Source organism: Patagioenas fasciata, chromosome 5, assembly GCF_037038585.1.
Source record: "Patagioenas fasciata isolate bPatFas1 chromosome 5, bPatFas1.hap1, whole genome shotgun sequence".
In the NCBI taxonomy this organism is placed as follows: domain Eukaryota; kingdom Metazoa; phylum Chordata; class Aves; order Columbiformes; family Columbidae; genus Patagioenas; species Patagioenas fasciata.
Window position 1 is genome coordinate 53,543,519 of NC_092524.1, and position 17,446 is coordinate 53,560,964.

Genomic DNA, 17,446 nt, shown 5'->3' on the forward strand with positions numbered 1-17,446 from the left:
TCAAATGGACTAAATATTCAGAGAAGTTGGTTCTTTTCACAAAAGTCTCTTGCCAGAATTTCAAATCAGCTTGACGATTAAGCAGCAGGTAATTTTAAACCATGTTTACATTAACAAACCTCTGTAACCATATTCACACTAGGGCAAGGCACATTACACAAAGGGTTTGTTAGATTATAATTAGTTTAGATTACTTTCCATTATGTATCAGTAAAGGCAGCCCATGGGCTGGCTCATGTTTCAAGTTACCCTGCTGTTCCTGTTAGCTTTGGGTAAGCTGTCTGTGTGACAATATCTAAAAAAACCTGCCCAGCAGTGTTAAGTAATGACCCCTGCTCTTTTTTGGCCTGTGAACCTGTAACATGCCACCACCCATTATTATTATCAAACTTTAAACTGAAAATAGGACAGAAGTGATAGAAGCACTGCAAGATTGTATTTCATAAGAGTCATTTGGCTCCTTGCAAGCAAGTCTCTAGATTACACTGCATTAAACTATGTCATTATTAGTGTATCAGTAACACTGGAGAAACAGACCTGTAACCTGTGATGTCAGGAACTGGTAGTAACTACTTTGCAGTCTCCAAGCTGATTTGCTTGTTACTCTTATCAGCAGTACTTTTTACAAGCTGTTTATTCTCAGGTGAACCATTTTTAAAACCACAGAAGTACCGCATGCTTTTAGTTTTATTTTATTAATTTACTTGACACATGTAAAGACAAAGCTGTCACGGTGACACTGCTGAAGGGTGTTTTAATCCTCTTGTGTTATTAGATAAATTTTTAATTCTTTTTTTATCTGGCGTGGTTTAGCACAGTGCTATGGACACACCCAATGCATCTCAAAGTGCAATCTTTCTGGCACTTATATGACATCTTCCCATTTTCTTGGGTGATGAATGATTTACAATGTGGACCTGGAAATAATCTTTGCTCATAGTTAAATATCTGTGAAATTTACAATTTTACTTTTTCATTTTGAAAGCTCTAACGTAATAACAAGATGTTGCACTTAGTGCCCTTCTTTTTTTCTAATGAGATTATGCTCTGCAGATCGTAAAAGTGCTTTAGAAACCATAGCTCAAGCAACAATTTAATGTAAAAATAGGTAAATTTGCAAGGCTACTTTGTGGTTCTGCTCTCTAAAATTAAGGAGAAAATAATTAGAAAAGCGATGCTTAATCCAGGACTATCTGTAATATTAAAAGGGGGTATATCTCTCGCTTTACACATAGGTGTAGATATTGAGATTCAGAGGAGTCTCAATGATTTCTGAAGTAAGCTTCTTTTGGCTCAGACTGAGAATAGGAAAAGCTCATTTAAGGTAAAATTGAGGGAGACTTTAAGGTACAATGGAGAGATATGGAAAGTATCACAGTATCACAGTATGTTTGGGATTGGAAGGGACCTCGAAAGATCATCTAGTCCAATCCCCCTGCTGGAGCAGGAACGCCTAGGTGAGGTCGCACAGGAATGTGTCCAGGCGGGCTTTGAATGTCTCCAGGGAAGGAGACTCCACAACCTCCCTGGGTAGCCTGTTCCAGTGCTCTGTTACCCTCACTGAGAAGAAGTTCTTTCTCAAATTTAAGTGGAACCTCTTGTGTTCCAGCTTGATCCCATTGCCCCTTGTCCTATCATTGTTTGCCACTGAGAAGAGCCTGACTCCATCCTCGTGGCACTCACCCTTTATATATTTATAAACATTAATAAGGTCACCCCTCAGTCTCCTCTTCTCCAAACTAAAGAGCCCCAGCTCCCTCAGCCTTTCTTCATAAGGGAGATGCTCCACTCCCTTAATCATCTTTGTTGCCCTACGCTGGACCCTCTCCAGCAGTTCCCTGTCGTTCTTGAACTGAGGGGCCCAGAACTGGACACAATATTCCAGATGGGGTCTCACCAGGGCGGAGTAGAGGGGAAGGAGGACCTCTCTCGACCTACTGACCACCCCCCTTGTAATACACCCAAGGATGCCATTGGCCTTCCTGGCCACAAGGGCACAGTGCTGGCTCATGGTCATCCTGTTGTCCACCAGGACCCCCAGGTCCCTTTCCCCTACACTGCTCTCTAATAGGTCATGCCCCAACCTATACTGGAACTTGGGATTGTTCCTGCCCAGATGCAGGACTCTACACTTTCCCTTGTTAAATTCCATCAGGTTATCCCCCGCCCAACTCTCCAGCCTGTCCAGGTCCCGCTGGATGGCAGCACAGCCTTCTGGCGTGTCAGCCACTCCTCCCAGCTTAGTGTCATCAGCAAACTTGCTGATAGTACACTCAATTCCCTCGTCTAAATCATTAATGAATATATTGAATAATATTGGCCCCAGTACTGACCCCTGAGGCACTCCACTAGATACTGGCCTCCAACTGGACTCCGCACCATTGACCACCACTCTCTGGCTTCTCTCCTTAAGCCAGTTTGCAACCCACCTCACTACTCTATTGTCTAGACCACACGTCCTCAATTTAGCTGTGAGGATGCTGTGAGGGACTGTGTCAAAGGCTTTACTGAAGTCAAGGTAGACCACATCCACCGCTCTGCCATCATCCATCCACCTTGTTACATTCTCATAAAAGGCTATGAGGTTGGTCAAGCATGACCTACCCTTGGTAAAGCCATGCTGACTGCCCCTAATGACCCTCTTATCCCTGATGTGCCTTGAGATGACACCAAGGATAAGCTGTTCCATTACTTTCCCAGGGACAGAGGTGAGGCTGACCGGTCTATAATTACCCAGGTCCTCCTTCTTGCCCTTTTTGAAGAGTGGAGTGACATTTGCTTTCCTCCAGTCCTCGGGCACCTCTCCCGTTTCCCAAGACTTGGCAAAAATGATGGAGAGCGGTCTAGCAATGACTTCAGCCAGCTCCCTCAGCACCCGCGGATGCATCCCATCTGGACCCATGGATTTATGGACGTCCGGACTACTTAATTGTTCCCTAACCCAGTCCTCATCGACTAAAGCAAACTCCTCCATTAACCTGGCTTCATCCGGGGTCTCAGGGGTACAGGGTTCCCCAGGACAGCCTCCAGCAGAGTAGACAGAGACAAAGGTGGCATTCAGCAATTCTGCCTTCTCTGTGTCTTCTGCCACCAGGGCACCCACCCCATTCATCAGTGGGCCTACATTGCCTCTGGTATTAGTTTTATCTGCTATGTATTTGAAAAAGTTCTTCTTGCTGTCCTTGACCCCTCTCGCCAGCTGTAATTCTAAGGAGGCCTTGGCTACCCTAGCTGCCTTCCTGCATCCTCTAACAGCAGCCTTATATTCCTCCCAAGTGGCCAGTCCCTGCTTCCATGACCTGTAAACTCTCCTCTTCTGCTTGAGCATACCCAACAGATCCCTATTCAACCACGCAGGCCTTCTGGCTCCCTTCCTTGACTTCCTACGTGTGGGGATGCTCTGATCCTGAGCATGGAAGAAGCAATCTCTGAATGCAATCCAGCTCTCTTGGGCCCCTTTTCCTTCAAGCAGTCTTGCCCATGGGATTTCCCCCAGCAATTGCTTGAAAAGGCCGAAATTAGCCCTGCCAAAGTCCAGGGTTGCAATTCTACTTGCTATTCTGTTCCTGCCACACGAGATGCTGAACTCCACCATCTCGTGGTCACTGCAACCCAGGCAGCCCTCGACCTTTACTGCTTCGACCAGACCCTCTTTGTTAGTGAGGATGAGATCCAGCAGTGTACCTCTCCTGGTGGGCTCCTCCACCATCTGCATGAGGAAGTTATCATCAGTGCACTGGAGGAACCTCCTGGACTGTGGCTGGCTGGCTGAATGGTCCTTCCAGCAAACATCAGGGAAGTTAAAATCACCCACAACAACCAGGGCCTGTGACTGTGAGGCCACTCTCAGCTGCGCATAGAAGGCCTCATCAACTTCCTCAGTCTGATCTGGTGGCCGGCAATAGACACCTACAACAGTATCACCCCTGCCAGCCTGTCCCTTGATCCTGACCCATACACTCTCAACTCGTTCCTCATCCGCTCCTGGGCAGAATTTAGTACATTGCAGTTCCTCTCTCACATAGAGAGCAACTCCACCACCACGCCTGGCTGGCCTGTCTTTCCTGAAAAGGGCGTAGCCATCCATGACCACATTCCAGTCATAAGTTAAAAAGCGTTAGTGAGAGGAGAGAAGGCATCCAGACTCCCATATTGCCATAGTGTGCAGTCAGACAGACCAAGGATGCAAACCCTACAAAGGTCAGTCCAGCTTGGAGTCGTGGAGATGGGGTCTGAACTTGGGGAGGACAAAGGCAGGGACAGAGGCACATTGGAGACAAAAGAAAGAGGGAGGGGGGAAGCAAGAAATAGCCCTGGACATGCAAACAACAGGGAGGTGTGAAGAGACTACTCTGCGCATCATACAAGTCATTTGAAAGAGAAGGCAACCTCTTTATTAAATCTTGTCCGGAATTGCATTTTTCTTGCTTCCTGTTGGGTTGGAGATTATCTGGCAAAGGTGGATGGTATTGGTCATTTTTTCTAAGCATTACTGTTGAATATTTAACTCTTACCTTGATATACAGTAATTCACTTTTTTTACCAGACAAGGCTTAAAGAGAGAAACTAGTGAATCTCTAAGTGATATGGCAGGTAAGGGTGTATCTCTTGAGAGCAGCAGGATTTTGATAAAGTAACATTCCTCTCAATATATGTTTTTCCTAGCACGAGTCGTGGGATTCAGAGGAAATAGAACATATTCTTTACAATCAGTGATAAAGATGAGGCTTAGAATGAATCCCATTCCAGTCACCTCAGCAAAGATTGTTGCACACAGTCATCCACCCAACTCCTGCACTGAGAACAGCATGTAGAAATGGTTAATGACTTACAGCTTCACATGGCAACAATTGATCACAATTTCTGAATAAAAAAAATATTCACCCTCCAAATCTGGCCTTCCTGAAAATTGCTGTTGCCTAGGTAATTGGATATTTCGCAAATCAGTTGGGCCAAATTAATCAGATAATGTGGTGCTGGAGTGGTGCTACACAGCTATATACTAAATGAAGACGTCACCTAACCATTTCATGTGACTTATTAAAACCAGGCCCAAGATGTGTTTAGAACTTTTAGCAAAGCTGGTACGTATCTGTACTGCCTGACAGCCACTTTGATGGAAGTAAATATTTTTCCTGAATATATATATATATTTTAGTATAATGTCATTTCAATACAATGTTGTTTCTGACAAGTTCATTTATTATTCTGAACTACTGATATGGCATATACCATACGACCATCATTGTCTGATCACAGCTCCTTATGTAATTCTTATAGATCATTCTTGTATGTTATAATCTCTTTCCAGCTTTGAACTTCCATCATCCTTGTCAAGATCTGGAAGTGCAGCTCAGAATATAGCAGTGGCCACAAATCAATAGTGGACAAGTGCCACAGCAATATATTTTAATATTTATTCCTTTCATTTCAGTATGTAGGACTCAAAATACACATGAAATACGTTGAATCTTCATGTAAACTTCTAAAAAGAAAAACGTTTATTGTTCTTCTAATGTGGAACCAAATGTGTAAGAAAAGGTTCTTCGAGAGTGATCTTGACACTTGAGTGCTATGAAGCTTTCCAATATTGGTTGGTGGTATTGTAAATCAGGGCATCTGATGTGAACAATATTGCTTAGAGCAAGTTTTTTTCCAGACTAGGATCTTTAAATATGAAGTTTGTCATTACACAGCCAGTAAATTACCTGATTTCCAAGTGCTGGTTACCCAGGACTGTATCTATTCTGCTTTAAAGGTTCATTCCATTACAGGCAACCCAGACTGGAAAGCCAGGTCTTAAGGTCCCTTCGTGAGGGGACACCACATAGGATGCCCTCAGGCCGTCTCATAAGCTCTGTCAGCGTCTGCTCTGAAGGACTTTTTAACACTCTCCCTGCGCCCCATCCTATCTGTATCACGATCAAACATCCCCCATGAGATAACTGGTAGTTTCAGATAACAGTAAGTACCTCAGAACAAAGTGAAAGGAGCTGAAAAGCCTCTGCCAGGGAACAGATCCGGATAACTGATTGACAGCTGTACCAGACTGTTTAGCTCTGCTTGAGAGGCCCATGCAGCCAGTCTGTGCACTGCATTAGGCATCCTGATGGGACAGAGCAGAGAATATGCTGGAAGACCTGAGCTATCTTGGTGCTTCTCCCCTGTCATTCCACACAGGCTGTGTTCATGATGGCTCCAACAATTTCCAGGAGGCCCTAGAAATGGCTGTGGAATCTAAACCTGGCAATGCCCCCCTAGCATAGGGAAATAACATACTGCATAGGAACTAGCCATGCCTGAGGAAGTCAAATAGCAGAAGAGAGGTTTTACTATGAGTATCTAATATTTTCTATCATCTGTCCAAATTTCGCAACTAATAAAGAAAAACAGCAGCATAATCTATTACTGCTGTTGTATAGCAAGTACAGTGGTCTAAAGTTATAACTCAGAATCCTATGGGATTTTCCCTACGGTTTTATAAAATCACCACAGGAACTTTAATGATAGCAAATGGTTATAAGGCAAGTTTTATCTCTCATCGGAAAGAGATGAATCAGTCTACTTTTGTACAAAGTTAATGTTTAAATTATTCACTTCCTAACCAGTCATCAGCAATAAGTGTTGCTTTGAAGCCAGGGGCTAGGTGCACAGACAGGAACTACAAGCCCAAGTGTTTCTGCAAGGTACTTGCAGCCAGCATTTCGGCACTACTGATATTCACAGTTCAGTAGCTCGTTAGCCACTTGCTGCCATATGAACCTAAAACTTTTAGGGCCCTAAACGTTTGCTGATAAAATCCCATAGGTACTTCAATTTCTGCTATGGGGTACACACTTCATAAAGGGAGAATCGGGCTTGCCCAACGTCAGACCAGGGCATTTGTGATAAAACACCCAGCTGAAGACAGCTTTTGTCCCAAACTATTTTCCTGAACTTCAGACTGTCTTTCAGATCCAAGCAAGCCAGTAGATCTTGAGGACATCAATCCTACAGATGGTTTAGATGGTTTCAAAGATGCTCACAAATAAAGAAAAACATCTGAAAGAATCTAATGGAGACACCTGGAAATTACTATTAGGATCACTGTATTTAATTTGAAACCACTTGAATTAATAATTCCAGACTGGCGTTAGAAATTAGTTTTGCATTAAGAAGAAGTTGTCTTAAATTGACACTTACAGGCCTGGATTAGAGCTCAGCTACATTTCTAAATCCAATTTCTTGTTATCTTTAAAGTTTGTATTTGGAATTGTTTGTGATATTGTAATGAAGACTATTTTTTGTGCAGCATACGGAGTGATAATGTAAAAGCAGAAAAGATGAGAAGAGTTAGAGATTAGCAAGATAGAGTTCTGAAAAAAAAATCCAGACTGATTTCTTTTATTTTACAATGTTATATAAAGATTTTAAAATAGATACAAAGGTTACTCTAAATTTCAGTGCACCCTGCTTAACCTCTCAGAATTCTGCAAGCTTTGGGAAGCATTTTAGACAGACAAACTATGATGAAAGTGTAATTTCAGTCAAAAAATATCACTACTTTTCTTCAAGTTAATTAAGGAATGAGTTGCTCAGAGGTATGAATTTTCAAAATAAAGTGTTTCACTTATAATCCACTCCACTGTGAGAGTGAAATTTTGTACTATCATAGTTGTAGTACAAAAACTGTGAAACTTTAACAGAAAAGTTAACCTTTGGTAGAAGGCTGTAACATCTCATTGTACATTAATTTACTGGTATATTTTTAAAAAAGCAGCACAGTTTCTATCATATTTATTACTTCTTGAGAATGACATCAAGGGATGTCATTCTTCTGATTTAAAGCAAAACCCGGAGGCTGGTAGTTTGATTACTTGGAGGATAGTTCAGTTTCTTTAAAGTGATGAAGGTTAGAATCATAAGCAGCCAAGTTATTTTTGTACCCCGAGCTATCTCTTATTTTCTCCTAGTAGTCATGTAATAAACCCTTTTTAGTTATTAGGTAGTTTAGATTGAGGGAAAAGCTTTGTGTGAACTTCGACTAGATTGCAGGAAAAAAGATATCTTATATCTGCAAAAGATGTAAAACGAGAGTCAAACATTGATTGTAATTAGGGTACTTATCTCTGTTTCCACTCCAAATTGTATGACAAGTGACTGAAACAACTCTATGTCTGCTTTCCCAGCACAAGAACAGCCACAGGGGTATTAACTTCTATATAATTAATATTTTTAAACTATAATATGCATGGAATGTATTAAAATGACATTTTCTGAATATAGTTCTTTCTTTACTGCAAGGTTGCATTGCTAATTGTCTAAAAGCATTTTTAACAGAGACTTAATATTACAGATTATAGCTTGGTGGGTTAATCAATCTGTCCTTTTACAATTTTGAAGTTACAATTAATTTTGGAAAAGTGAATACTCTAGGAAACGAATATGTATCAGGAAGGAAAGAAATCTGTTTCTTACATTATGGGCCAGCAAAACTTTGCAAATTATCCTGAATGTTAAAGTGCATGTCTCTGGCTTATTTATGGAAAGATACAGTTTGCATTTAGTCATCAAATGTCACTGAAATAACCTTTTGACTTTGTTCTGCCTTTTGGGTTGTAACTTAGAATTTCTCAGTGATAAAAACTTTGGTGGAGCATAAGGAGGAAACTTAAGCTAAGTTCTCCAGAAAATCAGAATTGAAAATGTCAAAAACATAAAGGTGCTTTGTGTTTAAATTTATAATTATCTTTCTGTTCAGGCTGAATAAATGATTTTGACAGGAGGCTTGAAATCTTTCTTTCCGCATGTGCTAAGAAGAATAATTCAATGCAACAGACTCAGTAATATTTCTGGGATGGCGGAGGGTAAGTAAACCTAAGAAGTCTAAGCATTAAAGTGACTCCATTGTAGATGCATAGCTATGTGTTTTCATTCTTTGTTCGTGAAGGAAAGTAGGAATATCAAAAACACTGAAGTAAAACAGAAGAAAATGTTGACTTATGTTCTGTAGTCACTTGGGTGTTCTGAAATCACATTGTAAGCACCTGACACTGTGTTGTTAAATCATAAAGGTAAGTCAGAGAAAATATATCGTCCTACCTGAGTAAAGTACGTGGACTTTGTTTTCAATGTTTGTAAGTGCATCCTCAGCTCCCAGTTATGTCATTTAGAAATTATGAATGCAGAAAACATCTGAAAAAAATCTTTAACCCAATCTGGCTTTTCCTGGATATGTTATTGTCGCATTTGTAGGATGACATATTATGTTCTTCACAGAGATCTTGCTTTACTTCATGTATTGGAATACACTTTGGGGAAAAATTAGAGGCATATAGTTACAGAAGTGATTTTCTGCTTCATTTGTTGCAGAAGTTGGAAGTTACTGATTCAGCAAGACAAGAATAAGGGGGAGGGAAAAATAGTTTTATACTCAGATATCTGAATGCATTCTGAAAAGCAGATTTCTGTCTTGTCTTATAGCTGGACTTTCACAGAAGCAGAGAAGGCTGTGTCATTGTTCTGATCACCTTTGAAATGTAACAATTAAAATACTGCAGCAAGTAATTGATCAAAAAAATCTGTATGGACTAAAATTAGTATAACATAAGAACATTAAGGGTCACTTTATAGAAGCATAGTGAGTCTTGAAATTATGGTTTTCTTTTCCATCGATACATAAGTTGAAAAATACGAACGGAAAACATGTTATAATGTTAATAATCTGCAGTTTGCCCCAGCTCTATTTTAAAGTGCGTGTATTGCTGCAGTAGTTTTAAATGTGTTAGTTTTAACATCAGAAAAAAGTATTGTTTACATACAAAAAAAGTTCAGAATTGTAGTCATGAGCACACAGGTCCATTATTCAAAAGCTAGAAAACCTAGGGTAACCGGAGTTACTTAGAATCCTGAAAATTGTTTTATGTTATTGGGTGATGTACTACTAAAATAATTATTTCTTACTGCCCTCACTGTCATTCACCAAAGAAATTAAAAACTCTTTCTAAACTTCTCTGAGTTAGGACATGAGCATGATGAATTAACACATGGGTTGATCAGCTTGTCCAGCTTCACTAACGTCACTCATGAATCTATGCATAATGATGGACGCGTAATGCAAGTATGTGCATAAGCTGATATGGGAAGGGAAAAGATATCTTTTCATCTCTAAAGAAAGGAAGGATAGTTATCACGAGGAACAATAAAGATGTCAAAAGAGCTACAGCGAAGCTTCCTGAGCTTATAGAATACCTGAAAGTTACCTACAGATTCAGTCTGTCAGATGTGACTAATATTTTAAATTCAGTGTTGTCTGAGTTGAATGCACTGACTAAACCAATTTTTTAAAGAATTCTTGGATATCACCAGCAAAGTAAAAAGTGCCTGCAGATTTCACATGGATGATGAGGAGTGAAGCTGAGGGATAACTGAATGTGGTATTTTATTCAGCTGTACATTTAGTATGTTTATTTAACAAAAATGTATTTTTGTATTTAGCAAGAAACTGTTTCTGTATTTAGTAACTTTTGCTAGTAATAAAATGAATTTTTGTGCTGCGTTCTCCCAAAGGAGCAGTTTGTGGGCACATTCAGTATGCAAATTCATGCTTACTTCAGCCTTTGCTTTGCATTTTTCCAGAAGGAATAGAATTTTATGTTTGGTTTCTTTTTTGGCTTTGGTCAAGAGTAAGATTAGACCGATTTTCTACAGCCTTTTAAGGTAGATCATTCATTTCAACTAAATGATTCCCTCTTGGATGACAGACTACCATAGTATTTAAGAAAGCGAGAGCTGCTATGCAGCCTCTTACTCGCCTGTCTGATACCAGACACAGTAATAACTTTTCAAGACAGTATCACTATGGCAGTTAGGGACTGTTAATAGGCAGTTTTATACACTGCAGACCAGTTGTACTCCAGATTTGCACTCTGTATTTGAACAGCTGGTGTTTACATGCAGGAAAATAAAATGGCATTGGTATTAACTACAGCTCTTTAGAAAATACATTTTTGCTAAATGAATGAATGTAAGCTTTCTTCATTGATCCTCACTGCAAAAATGTTCCTGTCTTTAGAAGCTATTGCATGGTAGTAGTCAAAAACCTTTTAAAACAAAGTTGATTCCAAGTGAAAAAAGTGTAGCAGTTCTGTTCATTTTAGTTTTTCTAAATCAGAAATGGTAGAAATAACTGAGACTCAGTGTGACAGGCAAGAGTTTATTCCTGAGCTGTAATTATGTCTGTTAAATTGGAGCCCACAGTAAAATTCTGTAGCCAACAAACTTCTAAAGAATGGGCTACATAACATCAAGATACCAGGAGTTTACTGTTGGACTGGCCATGATTTATAGCTTGGTATTAAGTGAAGAAAAATGTTGTTTTGCTCTGTACTAACATTTGCAAAGTAAAGCATTATAGAAAATATATAGAATACTAATTGCCCAGGCTAGGTAATTAATTAGATTTATGTATAAATTAGCAGAAGTATATATTAAAGTAATTATGCTGTCTTCATATTCTAGTGCTGCCCATGTCTGCCAACTATTTTATTAGCTGTGAACAACTTCGCATACAGAGTACATCCGGCTATGATTTTTAAAACATTTTAAAAAGTTGTTTAATTATAGAGTTCAGAACCAAAAATTTCCTCTAGGTAATTTTTATAGATCATCTAAAGAAATCTGTACAGAAAGGTTACTATTTCACAAACAAAAAACTGAATTAATAATCAGTCTTTCCTACTTTCCACAATTTCAGGCTATAAACAGGCCAGTGTCGTGATTTTGCACAAGTCCCTGGCTGATGACTTTGAGAAGTTTTGCCATGCAAATGATGGAGCCCTGCCGCTGCTGTACCGAAGCAAACCAGGTGATTGGAAATGTCCTTCTCTGAGCAGTGATCCTGATATCAGGTAACTATGGACCAACTCTGCGTCTCAAAGTTCTGCAGTGAACACTGGTGGTGATTAGGAGGACCTTAGGAAACAGCCTGCTCACACTGTTGCACATTTTGAACAAGCTTGTTTTCTTGGAGTTATACCTTTGAATGCAAACTGTGCATAAAAGCCTAATCATCTTGTTCTTGAGAAACATGGTAATTGTAACTATTACCAGTATTTCTCTAATACAGACATGAAATTGTGCAATTTCTAAATATTTTGCAGTCTGAGCCAGCAGAATTAAATAATAAGGTTTTAGCTTTGTTTCATCGAGCAGTAACACAGGCACGATGACCACCTGATGCTTGTAGGGCCTCTGAAATGTGAAAGATGTACTCCTGTAGTAAATGCTTAAAAGAAGACTTATAACAGCTCCCTAATTTTTGAAGCCGTGAGACAAGATACAGATAAGGGACATTTACCTGTAAAACACAAAACTCCAAAAATGTTCTGTTTACTGGCTTGTTTTTGTGCAGAGTAAGGTGTTTGGGGGGTTTGCATGCGTTTGTTTCATTGTTACTCAGAAAAGAAATGGGTAAAGTAATCTGTATCTTGTGGTTTGATGCTGGATTAATGTAAATAAAAACAATCTTGTTTTCAAAAAATACAATAAAGCTGTGATAACTTCTTACTTCACTAGAACTGACTGTCTACAGTACAGAATATATGAGCATGGAACTTGCACTGGATCACTGAAAAGCCTAAAGGAGTATTCTGAACAACTTAAGGACATGGTCACTTTTTATTTAGACTGCAGCTTCTCATTTGAGAAAGCAGTCCAGACTGTTGGCATTCCTGTGAGATATGTTGAGCAAAAATATAATGTAAGCATGTATAAGGTAAGTATACACACACAGTCTTTGTCATAACTTTGCCTTTGAGTATTTGTCCATATTCGCATTATGTACGTATACCTATTGTTCAAAATCAGAACTTCTTTTCCTGCCTGCATAGTAACTTCAGGGATGTACCAGTGCTGAGTGCATAAAAATACAGAGTGAAATATGCTCAGCCTCAGTTCAGTGCTTTTCTCAACTTCCTGCAAGGCCAGTCTGCTTTTTTATTCAATGTGTTAGCTGATGACCCGTGCACTATTCTGACCATGGCTTTATACGTGTCCTGCTCTCCATACCAGCTCTGGCTTGCAGTAGGAATATTCCTTTTATGAACCATGACAGTAGCAGTTTCTTCTGCATGCACAACAGCCACATTTTGGGTTTTTCCTGTGAGAGTAGAGCCTCTAAACTGCCTATTTGCTATGAAACCAGACCTGGGACAGAAGATGATGTTCTCAAAGACTTGAGGTATCTACAATAGCACCAAAAATTATAACTGTGCTCAGCATGTTTATATAGTGCAGATTCTAGTGTTGGCTGAAATCCTAGAATAATTCTGGCTCCCCTAGGCAGGCCCTTTAGTATTAAGAACACTTCAGTACACATCTACATACCTTTTCCATATAATTTGGATGCTGTTCTATGAGAGGAAGGTTATTGTTTTCAGTGTTATTGTTTCACACTCTTTTTTTTCTATACTCCTGGTCAAAATGAAGGTGCAAAAGTATCTCATGCGCAAGTCCTTCTAGCAAGCTTAAAGAAACAAAATACAGCCATGCATCTGCTTTTACCATTTCTAAGTTGAGAAAATTTAATAGATTATAGCAGGCCAATACTGTGAAGAACTGTACAGTATGTTTCTTCAGTGACAGATATGATTTTTGTTATAATGATTATTAATGAACATTTTCTATACAGCTCTCTCTACATATCTTGTTTACGTTCAATTGCAACTCGAATATCAGACTGCTTTATTTCTGAATAGAAAATGTGCTTTAGCATCCCAATTAGCGAGGATGATGGATTCCATGGATTCCAATGGACCCTTCTAGAGGCACAAAAGATTTTGTATGTGTGGAACTGGCATGCCAGTTCTGTAGAAGCGGGCACGGCCGGCAGCAGGAGTTCCAGACCTTTGTGTGTTACGGAGCACAGCGTTCCCCTGGATTCACATACACAGGGCAGATTCACGCCAGGTAGATTTGTTGCTCTGTGATACTTTTTACAAGCTTTTTCCCTTTCTCTGTAAAGAGCACACACTTGTTTTCTGACAATATTCAGAAAATACTGAGCTCACCACACTGTATGCTGCATGGGCCAGAGCAAGAAATGCATAATGTTGAAAATGTTAGTGATCTCTGCAAAGAAGCTCAAGAATAGAATGTTTCACTCATACACTGCTGGATCTTACAAAAAAAAAAATATGGTAAGCTAAGAATTTTTTTAAGAATTTAAAATGAATGTTAGAATGCAGCCTTTCCAGACTCAAGTCCAGCACAAAGTTTTAGACTTATTTCTTCTAATGCTTTAGAAGTATTATTCAATATTCCTGCTAACACCTTGGATTCTTTTGAACTGGCAGACAGCTGTGCCTTGCTACAGCGTTTCTACTTTTAGCTGCAACTTAGTAGTGACAATGAGACCTGTTCCGGAAAGCGAGTTGGAAGCAGCTGTTCAAGCAACATCTGGGTTAAAAGAAGCCCACGGAGCGCCAATTCATACGGGTGACCCTGGTCAGTGCTTTTCATGTTTCACTCTGCATGCACTTTACTGTGTATAAAAATGAAGGATGGAACCATAGGAAGTGTTAGGACTGAAATACCTATACCAGTCTATTTATTCTGTTTAAATCCTTTCTAATGGTTCACCTGAAATATGGGTGGTGGGGTGTGTGTGTGGGAGGGAGAGAGAATGAAAGAAAATAAGGTTTTGAATGAGCTGAACTCAGATTTCTTAGATAAAGGATAGCTGTCTGATGTAGATAAGTTATACAGTGGGCTGGTTTTGTTAAAAAAGTGTAATCATGTTTTTCTAAAATGCAAGCATTTTCATTTATATGTGAATACTTTCTTGCTGTCAGAGATTTAAATGACAGGGTAGAAATGACTGACAGCATGGGGAGAAGTATGTGTGGATGCATTTTGTATCTTAGCAGATAACTGTGAAAGTAAATATTGCATTATTTTTAAAAATACTGAAATAGGATACACTGAGCACAACGCTTAAGACAGAACAAATAGAAATATGACAAGAATATATATTTTAAAACAATCCAGCTCAAACAAGTATAAGCCTATTCTTTGCAAGGGGGGCAGGGAAGATAAAATAGGAGGTTGTTTAAAAGACAAACAAACCAACCCAAACTAAACACCAGTAATATGAAGATGTGTCACAGTAAAACAAACAAACAAACAAACAAACAAACAGACAAACAAACAAGCAAACAAACAAAAAACAACAACCCTCTCCTGACAGAAATTTGTCAGTCAGCAGACTCATGGGCTGCCTATGCAGAAGGATCACATTGCAGAGCATGGAAGTAGATGTCATTGGGAACAGTGCACCCCAGTAACATATTTGGTCTGAGTGCTTAAAGCTGGGCAACTAGTAAAAAGTCCTTACTTTGAGTAGAGATGATTGGGCAAGTGAGAGTCTCCACTATTTAATTTTAACAGAAAGAGTAAATTATTGTATATATACAGATTATATAAATTAATTCCAGAAAAGACAGTGGTATAAGTGTCTGAAGAATTTAAAACCAAGGGAAGAGAGCAAGTGCTCAGAATGACCCAGAATATTACAAGTACTTGTTAGACTAAAGCAAAAGACAATTCATTGAAAGCTGCATAAGAGTGAGATGTAGTTATCTAACTCAGAGAGGCAAAAGATGGTTGCTTGTTGCTGTAGCTAAAGACTGTAGGAAGCTAAGGCAGTAGAAAATGTTCTAGAAAGAAGCCATTTTGCATTGCAGTCATATATTCTTGTTTGCAAATGTTATGAATATAATTCTTCTGTTGATAGAGAAGATTTATAATATCTTGGAAACTCAGCATACACGCCTAGCTCGGGTTTTGTTGCAGGAATAAACTGAATACATTTTTACTGATGTCATCAAGTACAAAAAGAGAAAACAAGTCAGGTCAGGTTCTGGGGACATGCACTCGAAGGCAAACTAAATATGCCACTTCACTGGGACTTGCCACTGTTGCAATTCCAGCTTAGTGTCATTGAATGATGTTTGGGGTTCACCCCCCCCAGTGTTGCACTAGAACTACTTAATTAGAATCTCATCGTTTATTTTTGATCAATTCCAGGTCTGCTGGGAATAAAAGATCTTTCCAAACCAGATTATGGAGATGCAGTTCACCTTCACCCTGGTGATATTCCAGTGTTCTGGGCCTGTGGAGTAACAGGAGTAGAAGCCGTCATCAGCTGCAGTATGTGCTGTACTTGGAGACTCTTTGAACATTATCCTTCAATTTCTTTTTCACCTTTTTTTTTAATGTGGCCTGAACAAGTTGGCTGATTAGCAAGCTTGATTTCAGGGTGAGCTAAAAAACAGCCCACAAAACCAAAAAAAACCTCACACCTTTGTCAGGACTATTTTGCACCGTGAAATGCAGGTCAGCCTTCAAGAAAGTTACTACTGAAATTACATCATTTTTGTCTGAGTATTTTAAAAGCAGAAGCCTAAAGCTCTGGCAACATCAAAATGTCCTTTATAAGACTTATTAAAAATTAGAATGTTAAAGGCATTCTTTTTTAAGCTTATCCTTTAAAAATGTTATATATATATAACACTGCACTAAAACAATAAAGGGAAAAAGGATAGAAAAAAGGCAAAAAAAGGCAGCCAGATATCTTTCCAAAGTGGAAATGGATTGAGCTGGAAAATAATTTGAGCTTTTAGGTTTTGTTCTAAGCCGAAGTGTGACACACTACAGAAATGAAGCTTTGTCCTCTGCACAGAGCTGTCCCGCACTGTATCCAGTCATTTGTAACAGGCGTGAGCACAGAGCAAGAAAATGCAACTAAAACATAGTGACAGTATTATATAATGCTCTAAATCACTAGCGTGGAATAAAATCTTGTATTATATAGTAGTCCTTACTGAAAGAGAAGCTTAATAGCCATAGGCAGCATAACTGGGAGAGCCTTGGAAGGTCACTGGCTTTGTCCTGCTTGCAGGATCTGCTGCATCCTTGTTGTTTCTTACAGATGTTTATCTAAACTGCTCTCAACACCTGCTGTAACTATGTTCAGCACTAGGAGCAGACTTCTTTTTCTTTCTTACATACAATCCCTTTTCTCCAGTTGCACATCCAAACTGAAAATCCCACTCTTTCATGTGTTCTCCAGCAGTTGTATTCAAATTTCTAATGCAGGAAAAGGAGAGAAAAAAACATTGCCAGCCTCTCTACAATGTGCTGCCCGAAGCAGCTGTCTGTCCTGCCTTTGCCTGGAACTGGCTTTTGCTTTTGTTTGTATCTCCATTTTCTGTGTTTAAACCAGTTGTCATTAATGCATTCCAGGATTTTTTTGGCACTGTGTGCTTTTCTGTGCTCATTTCTCATTTAGGTAGTTAAAATTCTGCCATACCTACATTACCCATATTTTAGATGAATCTGCTAACTTCTCACAAAAAATAGAAATTGTCTGCTCACATAGTTTGATGAGGTATATTAAACCTCAACA

General features: G+C 39.3%; 1 protein-coding gene across 7 annotated transcripts in view; it reads left to right on the forward strand.

The window, feature by feature from the left end:
• Positions 1–17,446, forward strand: part of DGLUCY (D-glutamate cyclase) — a 50,589-nt gene that overhangs the window by 15,613 nt on the left and 17,530 nt on the right. For 4 of the 7 annotated variants that reach the window (XM_065838843.2, XM_065838847.2, XM_071809560.1 and 1 more), the window contains 5 exons: positions 8,741–8,846; positions 11,735–11,888; positions 12,556–12,754; positions 14,334–14,484; positions 16,066–16,188. In XM_065838843.2, the coding sequence (XP_065694915.1) occupies positions 8,750–8,846; positions 11,735–11,888; positions 12,556–12,754; positions 14,334–14,484; positions 16,066–16,188 (724 nt within the window). In that variant the 5' untranslated portion in view covers positions 8,741–8,749. Of the gene's footprint in view, positions 1–7,827; positions 7,892–7,985; positions 8,188–8,740; positions 8,847–11,734; positions 11,889–12,555; positions 12,755–14,333; positions 14,485–16,065; positions 16,189–17,446 lie in introns of those variants that run through there. The other 3 variants (XM_071809562.1, XM_071809561.1, XM_071809563.1) reach the window with 3 other exon arrangements.